At 42.7% G+C, this 24,837-nt stretch overlaps 1 protein-coding gene across 5 annotated transcripts in view; it reads right to left on the bottom strand.

Moving 5' to 3' along the window:
• The window catches only part of zbtb16a (zinc finger and BTB domain containing 16a), a 258,249-nt gene that overhangs the window by 33,961 nt on the left and 199,451 nt on the right, over positions 1-24,837 (bottom strand). For all 5 annotated transcript variants that reach the window (XM_041174105.1, XM_041174109.1, XM_041174104.1 and 2 more), the window contains exon 5: positions 1,827-1,997. In XM_041174105.1, the coding sequence (XP_041030039.1) occupies positions 1,827-1,997 (171 nt within the window). The remainder of the gene's footprint in view (positions 1-1,826; positions 1,998-24,837) is intronic.

Below are 24,837 nucleotides of genomic sequence, written 5' to 3' on the forward strand. Positions count from 1 at the left end.
GCCTGTCCACCATCGACAAGGCACAAGTCAGGAGTGAGATGGAATACTCTCCACTTGACTGGATGAGTGCAGCTCCAACAACACAAGAAGCTCGACACCATCCAAGACAAAGCAGCCCACTTAATTGGCACCCAATCCACAAACATTCACTCCCTCCAACACTGATACACAGTGGCATCAGTGCATACCATCTACAAGATGCAGTGCAGGAACTCATCAAGGCTCCTTAGACAGCACCTCCCAAACCCATGACCGCTACCATCTAGAAGCACAAAGGGCAGCAGATACATGGGAACACCACCACCTGGAAGTTCCCCTCTAAGCCACTCACCATCCTGACTTGGAAATATATCACTGTTACTGGGTCAAAATCCTGGAACTCCCTTCCCTAATAGCACTCTGGGTGTACCCAAACCACATGGACTGCAGCAGCTCAAGGAGGCAGTTCACCACCACCTTCTCAAGGGCAATTAAGGATGGGCAATAAACGCTGGCCTAACTAGCAATACATCGCATGAATGAACAAGCAAAATGGCTACAAGTGGTTTCTCTCTTCAGTAATGATTTTTTTAAAAATTTGTTCATGGCACATGAATATCGCTGGCTAGGCCAGCATTTATTGCCCATCCCTTGTTCAGAGGGCATTTAAAGAGCCAATCACATTGATGTGGTTATGGAGTCATGTGTAGGCCAGACCAGTTAAGGATGGCAGATTTCCTCCCCTAGAGGACATTAGTGAACCAGATGGGTTTTTACAACAATCAACAATGGTTTCATAGTCATCATCAGACGTTTAATTTCAGATTTTTTATTGAATTAAAATTCCACCATCTGCTGTGGTGGGATTTGAGCCTGGGTCCCCAGACCGTTAACCTGGGTCTCTGGATTACTAGTCCAGTGACAATACCACCATACCACCATCTCCCCTACGGAAGACAGCAGAGGTCTAAAATTAAACTTTTTGAAGCATCATCACTGCTGTAATGTAGGGGCTGCAGCAACCAATTTGAGCGCAACAAGGAGTTAAATGATTAGATCATCTGTTCTTAGGTGTTGGCATAGAGCTAAATATTGGTCGGATAGAGGGAAACTCCACCTGGGGCTCTTCAAAATAATATCAAGGGATCGTTTTATGCCCACCTAATGGGGGCCTTGGTTTATCTTGTCTCATCTGAAAGATGGCATCTCCAAAACTAAAATACTCCCTCACTACTGTTCTGGGAGTGTCAACCTAGATTCTGAGCTCAAGGCTCTATAGTCAGACTTGAACCCACAATCTTCAGACTCAGGAGGCGAGAGAGTGACACCCACTGAGACACAGCTGACACCAGTAATCAAAGACTCCTACAGAGGCAAAATGGATGTTGAAAATCTGAAATCAGAATAGAAAATGCTAGAAATAATGGGTCAGACAGCGTTTGTGGAGAGAGAAACCTGAAAGCAGGAGGGGTGTATTTTAAGACAACAGAAGGTGCAAGTCATCTTTATTGAGAAACTTTTTTTTTGCAGTTTAACCTTACGGCATAAAATAAAGAGTTCTTTGGCTCATTAACTGAAGTTTATCCAAAGGCTCCTAGCTTTCTCTTTTAGGTCAGCTTTCTTTGGAATGCCTCACATCATTAACTCTCAAGTTAACCCCCAGCTTTGTGCTAGCCACCTGCTAAGTGATCGTGCCCCCTCTCCGCTTTGATGGTGTGCTGTTTTGCGAGACTCGCTCCTTCAGCGGAGGATCCTCGATTAAAAAGGGAGAGCTGGCTTTAGCAGGAGCTGCTGCCCTATTCTGATCCTGCGCGACAGGAGGCAGCCAGTGGATAGGAACTCCGTACCTGTGTGTGACCTGAGATGGCGTTTCAGTGCTGTGTGGCTGGGGAAAGTTCGGTCACATTCGCTGCAGATGTAAGTGCGGACTCCAGCGTGCACCTCCATGTGTTGCTGCAACGCGATCTGTGTCTGGAACCGTTTCCCACAGAGCAAGCAGAAGACTGCCATGTCAGTACCTGTCAAGCAATGCAAAAACACAAAGGCTTTGGTTAAAATAATTTAAAAAAAACAATAGGTCCAATTTCGCTGGTTAAGTAACAGTGAATTGCCAAACTGGTCATCAAGTTCAGCTGAAACAATAAGCTGGCGAGTTATGAATTTCCAGAACATGCTGGTCTTTTTACATTGCATCCCACACACCCCCACCAACAGAGGCTGTCCCCTACAAACAGTATCACACCTTAGCCTTCTTATGGTTTTTTAAGGACTTGCTCAGTTTGCACATTAATTGCCCATTAAACTTGGTGATTTACATCGTTAAGCAGTGAAAGAAAGGACTTGCATTTATATGGCACCTTTCACAGGATGTCCTAAAATGCTTTGCAGCAAAATAATCTTTGAAGTCTGGCTGCTGTTGTAATGAGAGACGCGTGTTTAAGGCGACTAAAAATGCAGGTCACCTGTACCGAGCTGAGTTTTTGTTTTACAGTTTAACCTTTCAGCATAGATACAGGTGAAACTCTTTGGGAAAGCATCAGTTAACGTGGAAAAAAAAGTCTATTGGGTCACCCTTTTATTGATTTTCGCTGGATAAGAATTAGGATTTTTTAATTAAATGATATAACAGAATATTTCAGCTTCTGTATTTTGTAAAATAAATAGTCCCTTTAATCCTCTCCTTCCCAGAGTGCAATGATAGAGTTCAGCTCAGAAGCCACTGAAACAGCCATTCTTCATAAATAAGCCTATACAGGATACTGGCAAGCTATTTAACCATGGCAGCAAATACAGAAAAACTAACCCAGTTATCACCAAATACAGGCAGGAATCAATAGGTGGTGATCAGGAGCTGGCATCATTAGCTAGTGATTATGTAGAGTTTACATCACAGGAACAGGCCATTTGCTTCAACAGGTCTACGCTGGTGTCTATGCTCCACATGTGCTTTTATCCACTCCATCACTATATCCTTCTATTTCTTTAAGTTAATTTATGCTACTTGTCTGAATTACTCATTATGATGGGGAGTTCCACATTCTCACCACTCTCTGGATAAAGAAATTTCTTCTGAATCCCCTAATGCATTTAATAGTGATTTATATTTAGGGTCCCTAGTTCTGGTCTTGCCTACAAGTGGACTTATCTTCTCCACATCTACACCCTTTATAATCTTAAAGGTCTCTATCAGGTCAACCCTCAGTGTTCTCTTTGCTAAAGGAAATAGCCCCTCTTCACTCTTTCCTGATGCGTATAATCTCGCTGTTGTGTTATCAGTCTAGTAAATCTTTTTTGTATCCTCGTCAGTGCCTCTATATACTTGTTATTATAAAGGAGAGCAGAACCAATCCCAGTACTCCAAAAACAATAAGGAGTTGAGATCAGAGATAGCATTAGGATCAGCAATCCTGGCTGATACCTCCTCTTCATGCCGCAGTACCCTTACTGTTACCTCAGCCTCAGTCATGGTGGAGATCTTGTGCCCCCGTGAGTAGTGCCCCCGTCTCTGCGCAAGAAGCTCTGGATTCAAGCCCCTCTCCAGGACTTGTTGGCCACGGAAAGAATGTTCATAACGTGGTTCAACAGATTGATAGCCTGCTAATCCTTCCGACACTTCTCCACTATTCCCCAAAGGGAGAAAAAAATGAGAGAAAAAGATATGAAATAAACAAAACTTCTGCACCCAAGAACTGAACCTGGGATCTTTCTTTCCTGCCTCTTAACAACTCTGTCCCACATAGAGCAGTGCAATCATCACCTGAACCACAAGGGGGAGTGGAATTGAAATTGGAGAAGTTTGCAGAAATGACAAAAATATTTCTCAACTGATTAAAACCTTACAACACTTGTCTGAAACGTATTCCACCCTTGCTGCATCTGTGCTCATTGCTTTAGCATTTTATAGGTGGACTAAAGTGGGCACTGGGGTGACTGAATTAGTTGATATTTTCAAGGGCCTGTGGGAAAAGGAAACCAAAAATGGGCAAGTTTGTTTTGTAACAGTGTCTGTACACTAACTGGACAGATGCACAATATGTAGCTGAAGCTCTGGGAGTGCCAGTTCTGTGATGAGCCTCCAGCTCCCTCTTGTTAAAGGGACATGTTTGTCACATGACAAACTATCTGGCAAAGCATTCTCCACTTTCACATGCCCACACAACACTCCAAAGCAGAACTGACTGATGGACATTCCATCTCCCAATCTCCAGGCTCCATCCTCTTTCTGTGTGCTGCAAATTTTATCTTTCTCTATTTTACTTATTTGACAAAATACAGAAGCTAGAATACTCTGTTTTATCATTCAACATTAAATTTTCAGTTAACTCCCAGCATCGGTACCTCATCAGGGGTGTGGGGAAGGGGAGAGAGTTCCAGGTTCTCACTACCCTGTATGTGAAGACATGTTTCCTGATGTCACCCCCGAATGGTCTGGCTCTAATTTTATGGTGATTCTGCCCTTGTTGCCGACTTTCCCATCAGAGAAAATAGGTTCTATTTCTCCTACTAATTCCGCTAACCATCTTAAACACATCAGATAGCTCTTTTAAACTCAAGGGAATACAAGTCTAGTCTGTGCAACGTACGAACAAACGAACATACTAAATAGGAGCAGGAGTAGGCCATTCAGCCCCTCAAGCCTGCTCTGCCATTCAATAAGATCATGGCTCATCTACTTGTGCTTCGAGTTCTACATTCCCATCTACCCCTGATAACCTTTGATACCCTAGCCTAACAAGGGTCTACCTACCTCTGCCTTAAAAATATCCAATGACTCTGCTTCCACTGCCTTCTGAGGCAGAGTTCCAAATTTGCACAACCTTCAGAAAAAAATTCTCCTCATCTCTGTCCTAAAATGGCGGCCCCCGATTTTAAAACAGTGCCCCGTAGTTCTGCAATCACCCACAAGAGGAAACATCCTTTCCACATCCACCTTGTCAATAGAATTTAGGATCTTGTAGACTTCAATCAAATCACACCTCACTCTTCTAAACTCCAGTGGAAACAAGCCCAGTCTGCCCAGCCTTTCTCATAAGACAACCCCCACTCATTCCAGGTATCAATCTAGTAAACCTCCTATGAACTGCCTCCAACACATTTACATTCTTCCTCAAATAAAACCAAAAACGCACAGTATTCGAGATGCGGGCTCACCAATGCCCTGTCCCCAATTTAACCCTTTCAGCCCCATTGTATCATGAGATTAAGGCATCAAGGGTTATGGAATGAAGGTGGGTAGATGGAGTTAAAAAGCAGATTTGCCATGGTCTAATTGAATGGTGCATCAGGCTTGATGGGTCAAATGGTCCACTCCTGTTCCTACGTCATTGTTCCAGCTTTAAATATGTAGTTCCTTTGAGGAATTTATCCTCAGCTCAATGTTTGAATCGGACACATTCTGCAAAAAGAATTTCAGTTAAAAAGCTGTCTTTGTAGTGAAATGTCATTTGCTCTTTAAAAGGAAGGGATTGCTACATGTACACATTGTGAATGGTCAGTGTTTACCCAGCATTGACCAGTGCAACTGGAGTGTTTTGCAGTTCTAAGTGAAGAGAACAATATAATAGGGCCAAGGCAGAGTGGAGCTCACGTTTTGGGACATTGCACAAGTCAAAAATAAGGCAAGCCCAGCTTAACACAAAATGGTCTCCTCCTGTGAGGTGGCCATTCTAGAATTCCACTCCAAGTGCGAATTTGACTTTAAGCACGAGTTTCCTACAGGAGTCAAACCACCAGTGATGCAAGCAGCCCCAAGGTGTAGAGACCAGTAAAACTGTTCACCAACTCTGAGGGATATCTTCAAATACATCTTAAAAGAACTTATTTTCAAGAAGGGACACTGCTAGGCATATGCCGCAGTCATTTAGGAGAATATGTTAGAGTCCATCAAATCTCTACAATTGAACCTTCTGGCATTATTTTCTGCTAATATCTGGGAAATATGAGAATTTTTATCCCATTGTTAAGTTTAACACAGTTTTCCAATTTAATCAATGCCTAGTTTTATATAAAGAACATAGCCAACCCACAGTGTTTTATTAATGCTGATTCTTGGGAAGGTTGTTTGGATGTTAGTGAAAGATTTGTTTTAAAAGGAGGGTTTTTTTTTCTCCATCTTTAAAAAGATTCGATCAGGATTAAACAGAATCCTTTCATAAGCAATTCTTTCTATTATAGTCTATTGGAAGGGTCAAAGGTCACACCACTGTTTATTGAAAAACAGTGGGAACTTTACAATGCTTACCCTCCTTCTCTTTCCCAGGAAAGTCCCATATTTTCTACACACTTGGAACATTCATATCTCACCGGGGGAGGGGTTGAGGGGTTAAACTTTGCACTAAACTCCCAACATGCAAAAAAATAAAACATTTTCTCTGTTTTGTAATTCAGTATCAGCCTTTGGTGTTTCAAAGGGAATTCTCAGCCCTTTTTTGCGAGATTCTAAGCATTATCGTCATCTTCTACGCTATCACTTCAGGCAATGAACAACCTTCTCGCTTTGCAAAACACATCATTTTTCATTCGACGAACTAGACCTCAAGCAAGGTATCCCCTTAAGCAAATCAGCCTTTAAAAAAAAAGACGGCACCATAATGATTACAGCACAGGGGAGAGGCCATTCATCCTCTTGTGCTGTGCCGACTCTCTAAGAGCTACTCGGCTAGTCCCACACCTCCGCCTTTCCCCGGAGCCCTGCAAACTTTTTCTCTTCAGGTAATCAACTAATTCCCTTTTGCAAGGTAACATTTTCATACAAAAGTCACAGAATAATCCTGAAGATTGAATTTGTTGCGGGCTTGCTTTTGCCTGTGGTCCCTAAGATGTTTCGCATGTGCAGGTATCTTGTACCATTTTCCAAGCCTCTTTGGAACATGAGTACTCTATGTCCTTGTTCTGCAGGGATATTTAATAACGTACAAAACAATAATAAAACACCAAGAGGAGTGAAGAAGGTCCCTTGAATCAACTTTGGAAGATTTAATGAACCACAGAATAAGGACTCATTAAGCAGACTGGGTGACTATGCTGTAGTGTTACTAAGCCATTATAGTGACTCGGCATTAAGCTCTGCTGAAATTCCAACTAAGCCTTTGTGTTTTCCAGTGAATACATGGACTCTCAGAGGTACCTAACCACCGCACCCCCCCCCCCACCCCACCCCCACACCCCAAAAACCAGTCGCACGCAGTAATCCCACGAGGTATGTGGCCCTCTTGTCCATAACTTTCAAAATGACAGCAGGACCAGGTGAAAGGTCAGGAGAGCTGAGGCCCTAAGCACCTCAGCCAGCTGCAGCTGTGAGGCCTACAACATTAGGCTGCCAGCCCAGTATAAATCCGCAGTAAACAGCACCCACTGTGGGGGGGGAAACAATAGTGTCTAGCAGGGGTGTGGGGAGAACAAAGCTTTGAGACCAAGGCCTGGGGCCGTGACAAATCCTCCCAACAACTGCTGGACTCTCATTTGTGAAACTAATTGGCCTCAGCTATCAGGCTGGCCAAGCTACGGTGCAGACAAGCACTGATGGTTTTGCTGTCACAAACACAGGTTCAAAACAAATCTGTCACATAATGTAACATTCTGCAAATCTAATCGCTGTTTGATGGTTCTAGCTAGGATACAACAGTTTTTAAATACAGGCCTGGTACAAATGATCTAATTCTAGCCAGAATGCACCTAGAATTCACCAAAGATCCAGTTCTAATTTAAGGATTTGTTTAAAAAAAAAATGTGGTTTGGTAACCTCATGAAAAGCCACCAGTGCTCATTATCAAATGAAAACATTTGGAAGAATCATCAGGAAATACTGAACCGAATGGGGCACTTTTCTCTAGAAAAGAAAGATTGAGTGAGTGGCATAACAGATGTCTTTAAAATTATGAATAAAGTAGAGGTTTGAGAAGATGTTTCTACTCATGGGGGTGGGGAGGCAAAAAAAGAGTCCAAAAGCAGGAGTCATAAATATAAGATAGTTACTACAAAATCCAATAGGGAACTCAGTAGAAACTTATTTAGTCAGAGAATGGAGAGTGTGTGGAACCAGCTACCACATGGACTGTTAGGGGTGAATAGTGTAGATGCACTTAAGGGGATGTTAGATTACTGCAGGGAAGAAAGGAAAGAAAGATATGTTGATGGGGTTAGATGAAGTGGAGTGGAAGAAGCTTATGTGGGGTATAAACACTGGCACCGACCTTTTGTGCCAAATGACTTGCTTCTGTGTTGCATATTCTATGAAATTTGAGTTTCAGAGAGACATGTTCAGAATTTTTCCACTTATGGGGTAAGAGGAGTAAGGGAGAGAAAATCTGCAGAAAGGTGAGAATGGACCCACCTACAATAACTATATGACAGACACACAAAGCCTGAAAGAGATCCACCTTCTTAAAGCGGATTGCAAATTATTCTGAACTGGGAGTGGTTTTTATTGTTGGCAATTAGATTAAGATGGGGAAAGCAGCACCTTTAAAGAGGCCATCACTCATTTCCACGGTAACCATCACATTAGAGAAAGGGAATCTCCGAGGGGTCCTTCCTGTACTGTACTGTGGACAAAGGCTAAAACCACTGCCATTAATTTTGCAGAATGTGGCGGGGCAAATTAAAATCTAAAAGGATCCAGCCGCATAGATAGAGACCAAGATGGAGGGCAAGAGAGGTCAAGCTTGTGGAATTGAAGTCTTTACAACAGTGGGGGGTTTAAGAATAGTCCCATTACAGTGTGCCCACCCCCACCATCACACATCACCCCCCCCACACCCCCCCCACTCCACCGCTTTTAGCTCAAGGCAGTGAACAATTAATAATACAGTACACGTCAACACCAGGCTTTCGTAAGAAGAATTAAAGCACCAGTAATCTTTTTTGTCCTTTTAGCCAATAGAAAAATAAACCCCTACCCCCACCCAAAAAAAATGGAATCTCCTTTCAATGCAAGCATTGAGGAATTCTTTGACACCTGCTTTAGAAGCATTATTCAACCCAGTAAAGGGCTTCAATTGTAACTTGCGCCCTTCTATGCTCTAATCGCTGAAAGCTTGCTGGTTTTATGTGGGCACTGTGCATGCTACAAGGTGTTTCTTCTATCTTGCATTAAGCAGGCGGCTAGCTCCAGCGCGAGTTTTGAAGCTGGTTAACTGAGTCAGTGAATTAACCCTGGGGGGAGGTTAAGAAGGTGGGTGCTGAAACTGGACTGAATGCTACTCAACATCGCTGCTGATAAATTCATCGTTTGGTCTAGGCTAACCTATCCATATCGACAAGACACAAATTTTAATCTCTGCTCTCTGCTGAGTTAGCCATTGGCATGTTATTTTTTTTCCCCTATTATTAAAGATGCTGGATTGGCAGAAAGGGCAAAAAACACTAATCAACCAGAATATATAATGTCCCTAAGTCCCTAAGTGAACATGTGTTCGTGTAAGATTAGATCAGAATTGAATTCAGCAGTAATAAAAACAGAAAATGCTGGAAACACTCAACAGGTTGGGCAGCATTTGTGGAGAGAGAAACAGAGTTAAGGTTTCAAGTTGTTGACCCTGAAATATTCACTGTTTATTTCCACAGGCACTGCCTGAGCTGCTGAGTGTTCCCAGCATTTTTTTTTGTTTTCAGATTTTCAGCATCTGCAGTACGTTGCTTTTGAATTCAGCAGTGATGCCCCCAACAGCCTGTCACCACCAAAATCTTGATACTCCGATTGTGATACTGATGGCAACACATTAAAATAATGGTTTACTGCAAGTATCACAACCTAAATGTGCGAACTTTCAATAAAGGGAAAATCACAAACATAGCTTGGAGAGGGTACTGACACACATGGAACCATGATCTGGAATGACTTTCCAACCAGAGTGCTGCACTTTTAAACATATTCAAACAGTAAAGGCTGGCAATGCTGCAGCAATAATTTAAATTTATATATCACCTTCAGAACCCAAAACGTCCCTCACAGAAGATCAGCGAAAAACTGAAAGTGTTAATGAGTTTCCTGTTAGGAAGGGTAACTATGGGGAGGCGGTGCACAGTGGTATTGTCACTGGACTAATATTCCAGAGACCCAGGGTAATGCTCTGAGGACCAGGGTTCGAATCCCACCACAGCAGATGATTAAATTTGAATTCAATAAAAATCTGGAATTAAAAGTCTGATGACCATGAAATCATTGTCAATTGTAAAAGCCCATCTGGGTCACGAGTATCCTTAAAGGAAGGAAATCTGCTGTCCTTACCTGGTCTGGCCTACATGTGACTCCAGACCCGCAGGAATGTGGTTTACTCTTGAATGCCCTCTGAACAAGGGCAATTAGGGATGAGCAATAAATGCTGGCCTCACCAGCGACGCCCACATCCCATGAATGAATAAATTTTAAAAACAAGGTTTTGGTTAAGGAGGTAACTTTTAAGGAGGGTGTTAAAAAGGAGATAGGAGGCATTGTGAGGGAATACCAGAACATGGGGTCTGGGCATGGGCACCAAAGGTGGGAAAACAGAGTGGGGGGTGCACAAGAGGCCAGAGTTGGAGGAAACCAGAGTTCTCAGGGGGCTAAGGAGGGGAGAGGTATTTGAATGGTATTTGGACATGAGGAGGAGAATTTTAAATTGGTGATGTTAGGGACTAGGAGCTAATTTAAGACAGGTCAGTCCTGCAGATGGGTCAGGAAGCCTGACACAAGAAACTGGACACACAAAGTCAATGCCAAATCAATGAGTTCATGTTTTTATTACTAACAAGGATAAGTTCGTTCATTACTGGAAGCCTAAGGAATTCTTCCAAGTAACGATACAAATACCTTCCAAGAAGAAAAAAATCCAACCAGAAATAGGCAGCACAAGCGATATTATTGGGAATTCTCAAAAAAAAAATGTTTTATTTTTGAAAGGAATCCTGAAGATTCTCTAGTTAAGATGGGATCTTCATGGTAACATGCCTTTATTGAAAGGAAAACCCAATCCTGAGGCGGTACTCTCTTCAAAATAGAGTCACAATGGAATAATTCTCTCCTTGAGATGGGATGCAGATGTCAAGGCTCCCTTGTTGAAATGGAGTCGGAGTGGAGAGATTCCCTAATTGAAATGGTGGGCAGGATCGTCCTTAATTTGCACAAAGTGATATAGTGGACAGGGAAAAGGACTTTTAACCTGCAGGCTGTAATGGTGGGTTCTCTCATTGTTTCATCCCAATCCCACCTCATTAATCATGCATTCCTGGAGAACACACTGTTTCGTTGGCAGGTGGCATCTGGTCCACCCACCATGCCGACACCTTGCTGCTTCCTCACGCCGGGCACCAAATTTAAAGTGCAGCCATGCACGCACATCTCAACGCTTCCAACCCAGGAGTGCTGCACAGAGGACATGATCCTGAAGGGCAAGAAGACTGCAGCCCCTGATTCAGTGATGCATCCCTGCAACGTCTTCTGGACACTGCTGGAGCCCGCCGCAATGTCCTCTACCCCCACTCTGGCTGCAGGAGGTCCAGTGTTATCACTCTGGCTTGGTAGGCAATGGCAGAGGTGGTCAGTGCCAATGCTGCACACAAAAGATTTGCGATCCAGTGCAGAAAGAGGATGACTGATCTCATCTGTGCCGCCAGTGTAAGGCAACCATCCCATCACTCTAAACTCACACACACACATCACATATTAATTGGCATCTCACTCACTGCCAGCTCAAGGGACCACTCACTCTCTCACACACACACACCCTCACATCTCCATCTGGCCTCATCTCCTCTGGAGACTGCCTCCTCAGCCCTCACCCTCTTGAGGCCACCCGCACAGAACCTGTGTCCCTGCACACACCCTGGGATACCCCCCTTCCCCAGTAATGCCATAGCCCTGTGACCTCTTCCCTTGCCTGAGGCCACTCCACCTTCCCCAAGCAAGCCATAATCCTGCAGTCATTGAAAAGTTGTAAGTAGAGACCTGCCCATGAGCCGCCCCTTAAAGTGATGTGGTGCTGTCTGCGAAGCCTGGTGCTGATGACCACAAGTGCTGCCCGAAGCAAGGTAAGCAAACAAGCCTCAAAGTGCTGAGTGAAGTGCAGCTCGCCTGGCACACATCGCTTTTGTTCAGTTGTGAAAGTGCCCAGATGATCCAGCATGGGTGGGGGGGGAGGGAAGGTGTGTAATTCTGGCTGGACTTATAACGAAATGCGGATTTACTACAATGAAGTTCCCAATGAGCAGACGGTTGTAAGCTGGTTTCACGATGTTATGAACCCAATTTTTGGCGTTCCTGCCATGTTGTCCACTCACCCACCATGACGCCCGACACCAGCAGGTATGGAAAACTCCACCCAGTACCCTGATAGCGAGACACACTTTGGGAGATTGGACCTCCTGCGTTATATCCCTTTTGATAATAATTTTTTTGTTTCTGTACATTGCTTTTAGTGATGATGGCTGGGAGGCATAAGCGTGGCTGGCAGCAGGAGAAAGCTGATTGACACTGGAGTGTTTCAGTGATTGTATCATTTCAACAATGCAACATTAAAAATTGAGGAAACATACTGGCAGCTCACGTTTCCCTTGAAAACTAAGTTCCCCAAGAAAAATCAGCCAAGCTCACTGTTAAGTATTCACACTCTGCAAAAGTGTTCGACTGAAAAAATCAGAACTTTCCGGTTTCTGAACAGGAGGCACCCACTAAGAAAGAGATTTTATTTCAAACAGTGTTGGCCTAAGTGAATGTCAGAGTTATTCAGGCAGATATTTCAAAATCGCTGACAGCCAGCATGAGATGATCTCACAATCGATCAAGGAATTGGAATTGGCGCTTAGAGATTGAAAAAGGGCACCCAATTTGTAACCGGTCAGAAAAGGCCCCATCTTTAATATATTTAAGATCCATCTTTCCCCAACACCAAGTATAGAGCAGAAATTAGCATTTGACAATAAAGCATAATATTCAGTAACATCCAGATTGAGTCAATATCACAAGGAGGAAGAGGAAAGAGAAAGTAAATGGAAAAGGAAAACGGGTAAAAGAAAAACTGAATGGAGAGTGAGCAGAACAAATAGAGAGAGAGAGAAAAAGAGGAATAAATAAAGGGGAGAGATTGAAAGAGAAAGAAATGAAGGCTATAAGGGAACAAGTGAAAGAATGAAAGGGAGGGCAAAGAAAACAAGGAGGAGAGGGGGAGGGGATTGAAAAGCTAACCTCCTTACTGTTCGCCATCTTACAAATCCAATTTAATCAGAAAAACTCTTGTACAGTGGTCTGGGCAAAAAGGGATAATTAGTAAGCAGAGAGCTACTTCACTGCTTCATTGACATTCCAGCAGGGTTAGTATGTCGCATTTCAAATGCAGTCTGATGAAGTCTACAAAATCAAACCATTTGTTACTCACATTGAAGTGTGCTCCGGTGACTTGCAATTAAAATGGAATTAGTGTCCAGATTGTGCCCTGGGAAATTCATACTAAAAATAAAAATGGGAAATAAGGCCATCTTAAATATTAAGAGGACACTTTTGGCCAATGTCACAATTTCTTCCTGCTCAGGGAAGGGAATGTTCAAAACAAAATACTTTTAATCCGAATCACTGGGTATCGAATTGATCGCAGGCTACCTGAAACGTGATTTAGAAAAAGCAGGAATCACAGATGGTGCAATTTGTCGGTGTTTTAACCCATTCCCTGACCCTCTGCACCCACCAGCAGAACTGTGAGATGCATTACATCACTCAGAAACCAGAAAAGCATGTATAAAAAAAAAACATATTATGATACTTCCCACCTTATTATTCACAGTTTTGTTTCACACTTGTAGGCAGGTTTTTGTTTTCCCTCACTGAATCAGGATCACCAACTCTGGATGTCATGTAACATCGATAACATTCTCATCACCAAGTCAGAATGTTATGGGTTCAGGACCCACTCCAGGACTTGAACACAAAAATCAAGGCTAACACTCTGCAGCACTCCCTCAGTTCTGCAGTAATGTCAGAGGCATTGTTCCTTGGATGATATGTTAAACGAAGGCTGCGTCTGCCTCTTAGGTGGATGTAAAAGATCCCATGACATTACTGCGAAGACAAGCAAGGGAGTTGTCCCCGGGGTCTTGGCCAATATTTATTCCTCAAATGAACATTACAAAAACTGGCCATAATCACGTTGCTGTTTGTGCGAGTGGATGGGTGTAAACTGGCTGCAGAGTTTCTGACTTTACAATGGTGACTACACTTCAAAAAGTACTTCCTTGGCTGTAAAGAGCATTGGGTTGAACAATGTTTGCGAAAGGTGTTATCAAAATGCGGGTCTTTTTCTTTCACATGGACAAATGTAAATCTATTTCCAAGTATCCCCATCACACCAAGTGCACATAATAAGATGGTAATATAGTCAATCACCACTCCAACTTCCTCAGATATAACTGACTGAAGGCGGAGAAGCCTTTCAGAATTTCACTCTCTCCCAATTTTCTTGCTGGAACACAAGCTCACAGCCAAGCTTAAGAGGCTACTCTATATACAATCCTTTATGCCCGCAAGCTGTTAGACCACAGAGGACCATCATAGTCAACACCAAAACTAGTCCTCACCTGCCATGAGTGAACTTTCCAACATGAGTCAATGTATAATGATGAAGAATTCTGAGGGAGCTAAGGTTCACAACCTTAACCACGAGAGCTATGCAGGGACCAGAGAAGGAATGTGGGATCTTTCTGATCTGTACGGCAATTTTATAATGGCTGCTGCTCTCTCTCTCTCTCCCCCACCCTCCATGCAAAATGTTTTCCAATTGTTCATACCATTCCAATAACGTGCCTCAGTGCCTGTTTCAATGTCAAACTCACCAATTATCATAACAATACCTCGAAGCAGACTTGAGCAATAATGAGCACAGCATCAAAACTGCACTTCAATTTTACAAAACTGGAGATGACAAAATAATAGTGTATGTAACACAGAAGGGCAACACAACCCAGTGACTCAGGGTATATATAAGTGACTCACTCTTTGGCCATGTTAAGTTATGAAACAAGCAATGCTTAAGTACTTGCTCTTCAGTAAATATTTATATAGTGCCTCTAACATAGCAAAATGTTCCATAAGTTATCAAAAGGATAGATAATAAATACCCATATTTCAAGAATGAATATCAAAAAAATAGCTGGAGCAGAGAACAGATGAAAGAGTTCCTTCTTTAAAATCTGTTCAATCTCAGAGCATCTGGTCACCATTACCAATTCTGACATCAGAATTTACAAGTGATTGCTTTGATTTACTGTTCCAAATGTTTACCTATTTTGCATGCAATGTGGTTTCACTGCCTGTTCTGAAATGTTCTGTTGCATTGGACACAACATGAATGTTGGAAAATATATTCAAGTTTTACCAATCTTTGTATTGGCAGTTCCACAAAAAGGATACATTGGCTTACACAGGGCTTGGGTGGGTGTGCCAGTCAGCTGTCTTATTCTTACCACCATCTACAAAGCAGGACAATGCCAAAGCACCCCACCTAAATGATCTATGGTTTAGTTCTACTCCCTTGTTTCAACCCCTCTGTCCTTTCCCTACGTAGACTCTATGGCTTGGTCTTATGTGGAGTGACTGTTTCCACCTCTTGGCTCCAACAACAATTGACAGAAACTTTCACAGTCAAATAAAACTTCTCCCCCCTTCTTAATTCATCCTTTTACAGACAGACAGTCAGTCCTCCATAGTCAAGGGCTAGAAAAGCAAAACCACAGTATATGTATATTCTACTGAATAATTGTTTCAGTTGTCTGCATTTTAGGAAGTTTAAGGGCACACAACTGTTCTAACACTGAACTGAGCAACAACTAAATGATACATCATCAAAAAAAAATAAAGATTAGGTTCAAAATTGATAAATCACTGGCTGGGCCTCAGCAGGAGTAGCATGTCCAATTCTGGGCACCATGCTTCAGTAAGGATGTCAAGACCTTGTAAACGATGCAGAAGAGTCACTAGAATGATACCAGGTAGAAATGATACTTGTGGTGGCTACAGAAACTGCAATTGTTCAGCTTAGAGCAGAGGAAGGGAAGATTCTGTAAAAGGTGTTCAAAAATCATTAGGGTTTTGAAAATAAGGTTACTGATTATCATCATTACACCATTAACATCCATGCCCTCAGTTTCCTTGAGCCCTTGTTCTGGAATTAATCTATAAACCTCTTCCTTCACCTTTCAGACCCTCCTTAAAATCTACCTCATTGCCCAATCTTTTGGTCACCTCTTCTAATGTCCCATATCTCTGACAAAATTTGTCTGGTAACACTCCTGTGAAGCACCTTGGGATGTCTGACTATGTTAAAGGCACCACATAGGTGCAGGCAATCGTTGAAGAGGCATTTCAACCTACCCAGCCATAGACGCTGCTTGCTATTTTATGAACAGAACTCAGATGAGACAAGTTTCCAGGGTGTGGTTATATCAGAGTGTATTGAAGTAGAGGTTATCTTCCACAGTAGGCAATTGAAATCAAAGTCTGGAGTTTCAAGTACCACTGCACACGACTGCATTCACTCCCCTTTCCATTATTCATTGCTGCCATTCAACAGTGTGGGGTGGGGGGCAGCTGCAGCTATACAGAAAATGTTTAACAGCAAATAAAGTCTAAGAATCATTTTACCTCACTTTCCTAAAAAAAACCCCACAGATAATGTCAGATAATGTGAATTTATTCCAATTAAAACTCAAAGTCATCAGTGGTTAACACTGAAGATTGTCATGCGTGGAACCACATAGGAAATGTGTGCATCTTCCATTATCTAATATCGCAAGATAACTGTGCATTGCTCTTAACAGATATATTTTAATGAGGTCTAGGCTTGACTTTGGAGCCAGTCAGCAGTTCAAACAAATTTTACACGCAGGAAAGACTTACATTTATATAGCACTTTATGACCTCAGAACATCCCAAAAGCACTTTACAGGTAATTATTTTTTGTAGTGTAGTCTCTGCTGTTATATAGGCAATACAGCAGCTAATTCATGCACGGCAAGCTCCCACAAACAGCGATGTGAAAATGGCTAATTGGTTTTTAAGATGTTGGTTGAATAAATATTGGTAAAGACACCGGTGAGAATTTTCACTGAAGGCACTCATGGAAAGCACCCAAGTAGCACAAAAAGATTGAACGCTCCTCATATTACTGAAGCAAATCAAAAACACACTCCCACTGATAAACAATGGTACAGGGCAGGCAAAATGGATCAAACCGGTTATTTTGGAAAACCCTGTGGCCTCAAGTGATGCACAACAGGGACAATAAGGATCTCTTGTGACTGAAACACGAGCAAAAGAAAAGTTACCTTTTAAAAACAGAAAATAAACTGGAATATCAAAATGACTATTGAGAGCTGTGTTTCAGGACCTTGGACAGATCACACACAGGACTGTGGTGTGCTTGATTTTTATACTGCTGGACTTTAGACTATAAACAGCACCTGCCTCTGCTGGTGATTTGTTGTCCTGAAATGGCTCCCTGCACTGGAACAGTACCACTTCTGAGGGCATGCTCTGCTTAAGGTTGCCAACTCTCCAGGGTTGCCCAGAAGTCTCCAGTAATTGAAGAATTTTCTCCAGCTCTCTGCTGTGATCAAAACCCAGGAGATATATTCAGGGAGGAAATAGAAAGTGTTTTTGTTTATTTACTTATTTTTTTTTTTACAGAAATTATTGGGCATGGGATAAAAAGACTGTTTGAATGATGGTCAAGATTTATCCAATCAGGTAGTGTTGGCTTTCCAATTGGCTGTGGGAAGACATGGTGGTGCAAATACAGACACTAGGCAACCAATGGTGGCAGTGTGGGGGAAGCCCAGTTTGAAGCAAGAAGTCACTGCCTTCAGACATACGTCTATAGTGTCAACACTAGCTGAACAAAAAACAAGATAACAGCAGTGCGTTTGGTGGCAGAGAGATTCCAAATCACAAGGAGCTGTAAAAGGCAAAGCATGACTTGAGGCTGCTACAAATGGCCAGGGCCTGTAGTCACTGTAAATGGATGGAGCCATTGGTGTTGGAAGCTTCCAGTCTCCAGCCCATTCTGATCACAGGTAGGCTGAGCACAAAGTCCATCAGTTCTGCTTTAACATTGTCATCCCAATATACAGCTCCTCACACCATCGGGGGAGGAGCGTGCAGCAAGCGACTTTGAGTCATTATTATGACTTTTGAACAAACCTGTGTGCGAGCTTGCTCCTGCCTCAATGTTGCCAAACAGACATTCTGAATGCTGGCCTGCAAAAGTAAATGTGTTCTATCTAGAGAATCAGCAGCCTATATCAACAGCTCGCGAGTACAGATAGGGTCTTAGCAACAAAGCTCGACTTATTCAAACCTTTCACGAGGTCACTAAGTCCCTACAGACCACAGGAAGGGAAAACGATATTGGAATCAATCAGTCCCTCTTCCAAAAACAAATGGGGCTGAAATCCGACTTCATTCTCAAGGCATCTCTGGAATTTCATCAAGTTTTCTAACCTGCACAGACAGGAGCAACTCAAAACCCAGGACACCGTCAGGCCCCAGTGCAACAGAACTGTAGTATCTACTTACCTCAGGACTGATTAATGGTGTTACACATGTGAACCAGCAGTACTTGTACCAGAATCAAAGGCAACTTTAATAAGAAAAGAAATCATTGCAAATCACCACAGTAAAAAGCTAAATGAATTGTTCAAACACAATGTGCCATTTGTTAAAATAAAACAACTGGACCTTTTGTGCATCAACATGAAAACTTGTAAAGTTTGGTAACAAATGCAATTTCAGTCACAAAGAAAAAACCAAAATTAACTTTGATAAGTGTATTCAGTTTCTATTAAGGGGGATATCCCATTTCACAAAAGGAGAACTGAATACACCTGCCAAGTGTTCCCACTGCCGGTCACTAATCATTGGATAGCCATGCAGGAAACGGGAGATCAAATCCCACCATGGCTATTTGAGAAATTGAAATTAATCTGAATACAAAAAACTGATATCAGTAAAAGTGAACATGATGCTGTTGGACTGTTATTAAAACCTACCTGGTTCAATAATGCTCTTTAGGGAAGAAAACCTGCCATTCTTACCCAGTCCAGACCGATACGTGACTCCAGTCTCATACCAACGTGGTCAACTCTTAACTACTCTCTGAAGTGGCCGAGCAAGATAATATCAGTCCTATCCAATTGGATAAGAGGCTGCTCACCAATAGCTTCTCAGGGAAAAGGATGAGCAATAAAAGATGGCCACATCAAGAATTATTTTTCGCTTGTGCTGAAAGGAGTATGGGGCAGGCGGTGGCATAGTGGTATTGTCACTGGACTAGTAACTCAAGACACCAGGTAATACTCTAATTACATACCCTAATACCATGGCAGAAAGTGAAATTTGAATTCAATAAAAATTTGGAATTAAAAGTCCTTTAGGGAAGGAAATCCGACATCCTTACCTGGTTTGGCCTACATGTGACCATAGACCCCAGCAATCTGGATGACTCTTAAATGCCCTTTGAATGAGGGATGGGCAATAAATGTGGCCTAGCCCACATTAAAAATAAATTCATTTCAGGTAGGGGCAGCTTGAGGATCAGCTGAAAAAATTCCTCAAAATAAAAAAAAACGAATTCCTTCAGCACTCCATTCACAGAGATGTGATCAGTTATTATGCAGAGAGGAAAAATATAATGGGCTTTGTGAAGGAAGGAGATTGGTACATTGCCACTCATCCCTCAGTCAGACGCTTGTAGGTTCAACTCCCACTCTGGAGAGCTGGGCCTGAGTTTTTCGGATGGTGAGGTCTCCCTTCCTGCCATCTAAACAGCCACCGGGGAATACATCCCCGCTGACTCCGAGTGACCCGCACACTAGTAACAGTGTCCCAATTGGCTTCCGCCCCTCATTCCGGAGGGGATCCCATCTTAAAGACCAGCCGGCCAATCCGATCTCTCCAGTCTCTGCAGTGACAAGAGCTGCGGTGGACTGAAGAGGAAGTGCACCAACATGCCTGAGTCTGAGTCTGGAACCAGAGGACTAGACAAGGGGGTCCCAGGGTGGGGAGGGTAGGGAGGTCCAGCGCCCAATTGGACCTCAATGTGGGTACCCGCAGTCAGAAGAGGATTTCTAATGGAGGTGCCCCCCCCACCCCCCACCCCCAACAAAAACAACTGCCGCTTAAAAACCTGCCAGCAGGGGGAGTGTGAAATTCAGGCCCTGAGAACATAATCTAGGGTGACACTCCTATGCAGTACTGAGGGGCTGCTACGCTGTTGAAGGTGCAGTCTTTTGGATGATATGTTAAACTGAGGCCCTGTCTGCTCTCTCAGGTGGACATAAAAAGATCCCATGGTGCTTCTTTGAAGAGAAGCAGGGAACTTCGTCCATGACAATATTTATCCTTCAACGACCATCAGTAAAATGGATTAACTGGTGAACATCAATTTGCTATTTTTCGAGAGCTTGCTGTGTGAAAATTTGCTGCCTTACAACAGTGACTACACTCAAGAAGTACTTCATTGGCTGTTGGATGCTCGGAGGACATTAAAAGGTTCTATATAAATGTGAGTTCTTTTGTTTTGCTCTTTTCAGCCTTGCCAGCATCCTATACTTAGTCTCATTTGTTATTTGAAAATAGACAATTATAGACGCTGCCTCAAAAACCGTCATAAACAGAGACCATTAGAAGCTTGATATCTGCTTACAGTTCCTCGCAAGACATACAGTTAAGCCTCACTTGTGTAGCAAGCATGGTGTCGAATTACTGATCGTACATCATCTGCTACCTATTTGCATCGAAAGTACCAGTGAACTCTTGATGGATGCATGATTAGTTTGCTATGAGAATGCAGACATGGATCAAAACCCCTGTATAATGGGAGTGAATGGATACCAGGATCAGAATGATGCTTGGATCAGCCAAGCTTTTATGTAGAGCTGACCCAAGCGACACTCAACAAAGCACTCCTGTAAGTCTGTTGATCTTGCATCTGGGCAGTGTAAGAAAGGCTTGGGTTACAGTACTTCCCTGTCTCTGCCCAATAACATCTTAACTCAGCAGCTGGTTTGTCCACTTGAATGATTCCAATTTGCACATCAGAAATCAAAGCAGTCAGAAAGTGCAGGATGGTGTGTGTGTGTGTCGAGTATGTGTGTGAGAGTGCGAGGGTGAGAGAGATGGTTACAAGTATTGCCAAAGTAATCCCTTACTTGCTGCTAAATTTAAGATATATTGAATGAGGATCTGCATCTAAAATCAACGGCACCTTGGTTTGGAAAGGTTTGGCAGTGTTACCAAGCCCACAAAGCAAGTTTGGTGCTGATGTACTCTGCTTAGCGTCAAACTCAAACAGTGTCAAGCTGCTTCCTTCCAAACAGTCCCATTCTGCAAAATTTCACCATCAGGTTGGGCGACCTTCAGCTTTGGCACACAAGTACCCACCGAGTGTTCTATGTATGGAACGCTGCAAGTTATACCTCGCAACTTGCTTGGCTGTACGATTTTTGCATCCTTGAACATGCAAGAGTGTGTTCACCATTAAGCTCCAAACCAGCATAAAAATCTGACTGCCCTTCGAGTACCTTAATGCCCATCAGTAAAATCTGAAAAGGATGAAAGCTGCCAGTTTTGTTTGAAATGCAAGAAATGATCATGCATAGAATGACATGACACAGAAAGAGACCATTCAGCCCATAATACCAGTGCTGGCTCTTTGAAAGAGTTACCTAATTCATCCATTCCTTTGCCCTTCTGCTGAAAAACTCCCCCCTTCAATTTCCTTTTGAAAGCTACTATAGAACCTGCTTCCACTGTCCTTTCATGCAGTACATTCCAGATCATGGCTTGCTGCTTTTAAATAGTACTCCACAGATGTGGTTTTAGTTACAGTGGGTGCTGACTGACATCATTAGATAGGTGGTTTGCTTCAACAATTAAGTCATATGGTTTGAGGCAAATAAATACACAAACACACACACACAACTGGAGCACTGTAGCCTGGGACTGTGACAGCATCAAGCAACAACAGCACTTTAACAGAATCCTCCAAACTAGAATTCCCAATAATATTCCCCAGAATCACCATTGAACTAATACTTGAAAATACCAGAGTTTTGGGAAGTACAGAATGGAAGATCATTACTTTACATCATTTATGAATCCAATGAGAAATTCAGGACAAACATCTTGACCCAGGGAGTGGCGAGAATGTGGAATTTGCTGCCTTGAGGGATGACTGAGGAGATTAGCATTGATACATTTAAGAGAGAGCTAGATAAACACACGGAGGAGAAAAGGAGGATATAGCGATAGTGATATGAATTAAGGTGAGGGCTAGTATGAAGTATAAACACTAGCATTGACTTGTTGGGCTGAATGGTCTGTTTGTGTGCTGCAAATACTATGTAAGCTGGAGAGAAAATCCAATTCAAGTTAATCAGAGTTGCACAAAGGTTTGATTGTTTTTTTAAAAAAATGGTCAAAAGGGCAAGACTCTCTCTTTAAACACCAACTTTTAAAGATTCTATTACAGCTTATAGTACAGGCACAAAGACTGAAATAGGTGACAGATAGAGAATTAAAGCACTAGGCAATAGCAGACTTGATTAGCTGAAGGTCCCAGTTCAGGAGCATGTTCACTAACTAGGCTCGGTTCACAATCTCACTTTTAAAACTCACGCTACTCAGCGATACAGGGCTCTACTCCCGCCTCCTCAATAGCCATTCCTGACCCTGGAATATTTTACAATGATCATTGCTGACTTGAAGCTCCTGATGCAGATTAACATTATGGGCCATCGCACTGATCATTAGTTTTGGTCCCATGACTGCGGCTGAATAATTTTCAACTGTGTATGCTGAAACTGTTACGTAACACCTCACAGCAAATGATTGGTGGGTTAACTAATACAGCAGACTTTTGATTATCTGATTTCTCTTGAAGAAACGTTATGATGTTCCAAAAACATCAGCAGCTGAATCAAAGGCCCCTTTTTATTTGTTTGCCCCCCCACCCCCACCAATATTTCTTCACTTTTCCTGAAGACACTGATTCTCACTGGGGTTCATTTTGACAGCACCAACTGGCCACACCTTACATCAGTCAGCCTAGATTAATGATTTTTCTCTTCTTCTAATCGGGCCTGTACTCTTGGCAGCTGATGCTGTCGCCAAGATTGGGAACTCAAAGTGGGAAACTGATGGTTTCATTCTGCTTCACACCACTAGATGGTGCTACAGAATGGGTAACCCGAGATAGATCTTCAAGGAGGAGGAAGTAGCTCACTGTGTAAACTCTCAGTTTACAGTATGAATCCCTCGCGAGCAGAATCCGCTCATTGAGGAGTCACTCCATCTCCTTCAGATGAGCTAGCTATTCGTCTCATCATTGTGCATTCATGTTTATCCACACAATGGTCATCGCAGTTCAAATACTTCATTCAAAAGTGCTTCATGCAGTGCTATCTATAAAGAGGCAGCAAGACACTAGCTAATTGCAAGCCAAATGGGGTAAAAGTGCTGTACCTAGCAATGAGGTTAGTTACCAGGCTAGGTGAATTCTTGACCACCTTCTTCCTCCCAACCAAGTCACCCTGGATCACGAGTCTAGATACAAGCCTTGGAGACAGGACCATAACTGCACTTCTTACCCTTTGCATCAATATTTAAAATAAAAGAACCAGACATAGTTTGATAGATGTCTTGGTCCATTGCAAAGAACACCTGTGTTTACATTATGGCTTCAGGATCCAAAACACTTAACAGCCAATGAAGTACTTTTAAAGCGCCATCCCTGCTGTCATGTAGAAATGCAGCAGCCAGCTTGCATACAGCCATGAGGGTGATGGTCAGATAATCTGCTTTAGTGATGTTGGTTGAGGGATAAATATCAGCTGGGGCACTGGATGAATTCCCCTGCTCTTCTTCAAAATAGTGTCATGGGACCTCTCACACCCACCTGAGAAAGCAGACTGGACCTCACTTGAACATCTCATCTGAAAGAAAGGGCCTCTAACAGTGCAGCACTCCCTCAGAGCTGCACTGGACAGAGTCAGCCTGGAAGTCTCACAGTAAAGTAAGTCTAGTGCTAGCGATCGAGGTAACTGGTGTGCGCTGCCCAATCCTGCCACAAAGTTAATTAGGCATGGACACGAGATTTTTCTGCAGATCATTAATTCAACATTTCCCACCCAAACATTAAGGGTCACTTTAGATGAAATTTGAGTTAAAGTTCAACGGACACATGCAACGTATTTGGGTCACAGGTCCAGGGAACACGCATGTCAAGCCCTTGTTCTCTTATTCAATGAGATTCCAATCTTTTGTTCCTATAAAAAAAGTAGCATACGAACAAGGAGCAGGAGTAGGCCATTCAGCTGCTCAAGCCTGCTCTGCCATTTAATAAGATCATGGCTGATCTGATAGTAACCTAAAATCCGCATCCCACCTCTCCCGATAACCTATCACCCCCTTGCTTACCAAGAATCTATCCAACTCTGCCTTAAAAATATTCAAAGACTCTGCACCACCACCTTTTCAGGAAGAGAGTTCCAAAGACACTCAACCCTCTGGGTGAAAAAATTTCACCTCATCTGTTTTAATTGGGTGACTCATTTTTAAACAGTGACCCCTGGTTCTAGATTCCCCATAAGAAGAAACATCCTCTCCACATCCCCTTAGGATATTATATGTTTCAATCAAGTCACCTCTTACTCTTCTAACCTCCAGCGGATAGAAGCCCAGTGTGTCCAACCTTTCCTCACACAAAACCACCCATCCCAGGTATTAGTCTAGTAAACATTCTCTGAGCTGTTTCCAATGCATTTACATTCTTCCTTAAATAAGGTGACCAATACTGTACACAGTACTCCAAATGTGGGCTCACCAGTGTCCAGTACAAC

This window comes from Carcharodon carcharias, chromosome 25, assembly GCF_017639515.1.
Source record: "Carcharodon carcharias isolate sCarCar2 chromosome 25, sCarCar2.pri, whole genome shotgun sequence".
In the NCBI taxonomy this organism is placed as follows: Eukaryota; Metazoa; Chordata; class Chondrichthyes; order Lamniformes; family Lamnidae; genus Carcharodon; species Carcharodon carcharias.